The sequence below is a fragment of the Lactuca saligna genome, chromosome 2, assembly GCF_052625555.1.
Source record: "Lactuca saligna cultivar CGN05327 chromosome 2, ASM5262555v1, whole genome shotgun sequence".
Lineage (NCBI taxonomy): Eukaryota > Viridiplantae > Streptophyta > Magnoliopsida > Asterales > Asteraceae > Lactuca > Lactuca saligna.
Window position 1 is genome coordinate 2,091,441 of NC_136418.1, and position 4,062 is coordinate 2,095,502.

The 4,062-nt window shown below is 33.2% G+C and overlaps 1 protein-coding gene across 1 annotated transcript; it reads right to left on the reverse strand.

The window, feature by feature from the left end:
* Positions 1-1,909: 1,909 nt before the first annotated feature.
* Positions 1,910-2,476, reverse strand: LOC145028716 (RING/U-box superfamily protein). The gene has a single exon (XM_078977476.1). The coding sequence runs from the start codon at positions 2,474-2,476 to the stop codon at positions 1,910-1,912; it is 567 nt and encodes a 188-aa protein (XP_078833602.1).
* Between the last annotated feature and the right edge of the window lie 1,586 nt (positions 2,477-4,062).

The window sequence follows — 4,062 nt, forward strand, 5'->3', positions numbered from 1 at the left end:
CTTCTCATTTCCATAAGTGGTGAGTCACCAGCCTGCAATTGTTTTTTTTATAATGATTAATAAATTTTGGAAATGCTGCCATATATATATATATATATATATATATATATATATATATATATATATATATATATATATATATATATATATATATATATATATATATATATATATATATATATACACACACCCGTGTCCAGATTTTAAGCTCATCTCTTGAAGGAAAGTTTTATTAAGGACAAAATTACAAATTTGGTCCCCATGGTATGTCAAAAATTGGGACTTTGTCCAAAATATTTTAGAATTACACAAATGGTCCAAAATAAGAACTTTATTGCGAGTTGGTCTAAAACTTTTTTAATGTATTTCAAATGACGAATTTATCATTTTAATTTTCTTTTTTAATTTTTTTTACAATAAATATAAAAACATAAATAAAATACAACACTCACCCCACCTCTCACCCCTTCCCGTATGTCTCTCTTTTCTAAAATACAACCACCACCAACTACCATCGATTGGAGATACAAACGCTGCCACCACCGTCACCGAACAGAGATATGAACGCCACCTCCCCCATCGCCAAAACTAGATCTTTAAATCCAATGAAGGTAACGCTGAAAACCCATGGGTTTTTATGCCTCAGACGGAAAACATAAGGCTAATAGATTAGGGTTTCATGGTGGCGGCGGATAGATTAGGGTTTTCTGAGACGACATTGTAAGTGTACCATGGAGGGTTGCTCAATTAAGGGGTTCCAGATCTAGACATGAAGTTGATCTTACGCGGAGAAGACGAACTGAGAAAGAGGGTGACGACTCCGGTTGTCATTCAGCGAGTAGAAGAGAGAGAAAAGAGGTATCAGACGAGCATCATTAGTGTCGTTGGGGAACGAGCAAGATGAAGCGACGTTCTTTATCTTCTTCGACTAGCGGGTCACCGTTGTCATCCTTCATCAAAAAAGAGATGGTGGATTCTAAAACAGAATGATATGGGTTGTTCATGGGTCTAAGATAAATTTGGAAGATTGATTTGGTTTTCTCTCTCGTTTTCTAGAGGTTTTTAGATTTTTTGTTTGCAGATCTCGAAAACTCAAATATGTTGTTCTTGGGTGTTATTGAGTTTGCAAGAAAATTGATAGTTGTGTTTGAGATTGCAGATATGAAAAAATAAGTGTTTGGCTTTCAAATCTGATTTTTTTTGTTTGCCTTGGAGCTGGTGTTAGTGGTGGTGTTCGACGGTAGTGGTGGTGACCAGTGGTTATGGTGGATTTCGGTGGTGGCTTGCTAGAGAGAGAGAGAGAGGGAGGGAGAGGGGGGGGGGGGGGGGGGTGGGTTAGTAATAGGTAGTGGGGTCATCATTTTATATTTTAATTTAGAAAATAGTTAAATTAAATAAGAAAAATACAAAATATAAATACAAAATGCAAACTGTTGATTTTTAAAAGTTCAAAATAAATTGAAAACAAACTCAGAACAAATAAAACGTTTTTGATGTAACTTTAAAACATTTTGAACTAAAATTCCATTTTTTTACAAACTTAAGGACAAAATTTACAATTTTGTCTTTATTAACTCTAAACTTTTTTCTTAACAACTAAATAAATAAGCAAATTATAGGACCAAATTTTTTATCGCTCTCAAAATCTTGTTGAAAAAACTGTTCATAGTTTATTCATAAACTACCAATCACTGTTGCATAAATTTTTATACATCTATATTTAGAAAATATGTAATCGACGTATTTGATTTTAATATTAAAAAAAATAATAAACGACTATTGTAACATAAGACTATAAGACTATAAGAGTACAAAATATAGAACATATAAAAATAATTCAAATGAGGTATATACCTATAGTTAATTTAGTTACAATTCTTTTTAACCCTAATCAAGAATTATACACAAGCTAGGGCAAAAACCTGTCAATCGTAACACTCGTCATTTCCGCCGCCGTAGATTGAGCTCCAGTCACTCCGGCAACCGGCACCTCATTGCATCTATCACACCTTGTCGTCTTCAACAACATTTGCCGGCACGACGGACATGTAAAATGAGATACGATCCATCTGTCAATACACACGACGTGAAAACAATGGCTGCAAAGCGGCAACACTCTAACCTCGTCTCCGACAACAAATTCCGTCAGGCAGATGGCGCAATCGGAGAATCTCTCGGTCATGGAATCGCCGGAGTACGTGAGCTTCGGAATGCTTCTCAGAAGCTTGGAAGCCGGTAGCGAGAAGTGATCGTTCTGGGTGTTTGTAACGGTGTTGCCGGAAAACCAGCGGAAGCAGGTGCAGCGAGCGGCGGCGTTGAGGGCGATAAGGCAAAGTAAGAAAAACAAGATGATGACAAGGCCGACGAAGAGAAAGAACTGAGAGCTATAGATTACGTAGTGGTCGTCCGGCGTTGGTTCTGGCGGTGTCGGCGTGGGTGAATATTGACCGCCGAGAATCATGAAACGGTGAGACATGGGTGTGGTTGGGAACTGGTGGTGGGGTCAAGGAGCATGAGCCTGTTTTCAGCTTTATATAATGATTTTATTAACAACCGCTTTAACTATATTTCAAAGAAAAAATATGTATACTTAATACTTTTATTGGACCTCATTAGTTTTATAAACTCAAACGTTTTACTGCATAAATCTTCCCATTGATTGAAAATAATAATAAAAAATAGTTTTTAGTACTAGCTGTATTGAATGTTGTCCTATCTTTTTAAGGTTATAGTTAAATTTCGTTGGAACATAAATAAAACTAAAAATAATTTAAGGAGTAAATTAGATTTATCAATTAAAAAAAGTTATGAATTACTTTGTAAAATGGATTGGTTTGGTTAACCAATCAATGTTTTTTGTTTTCTTTGATTTATAAGTGATATCAAATGGTTTATAGTCAAGATATATAGTTATCTGGCGTTAATATTGTTTCATTCATTTTAAATCTTGTTTTCATTTGACACTAATTTATTAAGAATATATCAGAGAGTGTGTTTCCTTCCTTATTCCAAAAAATAAATAGAAGTGATGAGTCATAAAATGGGTTCCTCGAGGTTCGTTTAGAAGGTTTGATTTCTCATTTTTTTTTCGTGATTATGGGAACCAAAAAATGGTTATATCTTAGGTTGATTGGTTGAAAAATACTGTTAACGCCTCTATCTAGTCATTTTTAGATTTTAATATATTCAACTACTCATAAATTAATTACTAGAAATATCAGTTTATTTTTATAAATAAGATAGCTTGATTTTAAACACTACAATTTTAAACAATTGCTCATATCGACTAAAAGGGGGGACATCTCATTTGGTTCAAAAGATAACAAAAGTTACACATGATCTTTTATGTATATAAAGATTCGTTTTTTATGGCTCAAAAGCCTTCATGCAAATTGAAACAATCCATGAAGGACAAAAAAGAAGAAAAACAATCCTTTAAGACCAAATTGGTTTGAATTATTATACTGGGAAAATGATTTAAAAGCCCAACCAAGTTTCCAAACCATTCAAAAAACTTCAATCATGTTTTGTCTGTTCAAAAAAACCTAACGAACTTAACCTTTTGTCTAAAAAGTCCAACAAAGTTTCAAACCGTTTAGAAAATTCAAATTTTGTTTTGTTTAAGTTCGTTGGGTTTTTTTTGGACAGTCAAAACATGATTGGAGTTTTTTAAACGTTTTGGAAACTTCGTTGGTCTAACAAGTCATTTTTCCGATACGGTAATAAGCCACGTCATCTGCTTCTCTTATTTGACTTTTGAGAAAATGTAACTTAATTGAACTTTTTAGATAAAATGTTAAGTTTGTTGGGTTTTTTTGAACAGACAAAACATGATTGGAGTTTTTTAAACGATTTGGAAACTTCGTTGGGCTTTTAAGTCATTTACCCTTATTATACTATAAGTACAACATATGTAATGATCGTATTAACATTTTCATCAAACTAAAAGTTCTAATTAAGACATGATTTTAACATTATAGAGAAATAATATCACACCAAATAGATTAAAAAACAAACAATTTGGAGAGAACCAACATCCTTAATTTCAACAAAAAATTTGCA

Excerpts from the sequence above, each read along its gene's own strand:
- LOC145028716 (XM_078977476.1), bottom strand. The coding sequence starts at position 2,476 with ATGTCTCACCGTTTCATGATTCTCGGCGGTCAATATTCACCCACGCCG.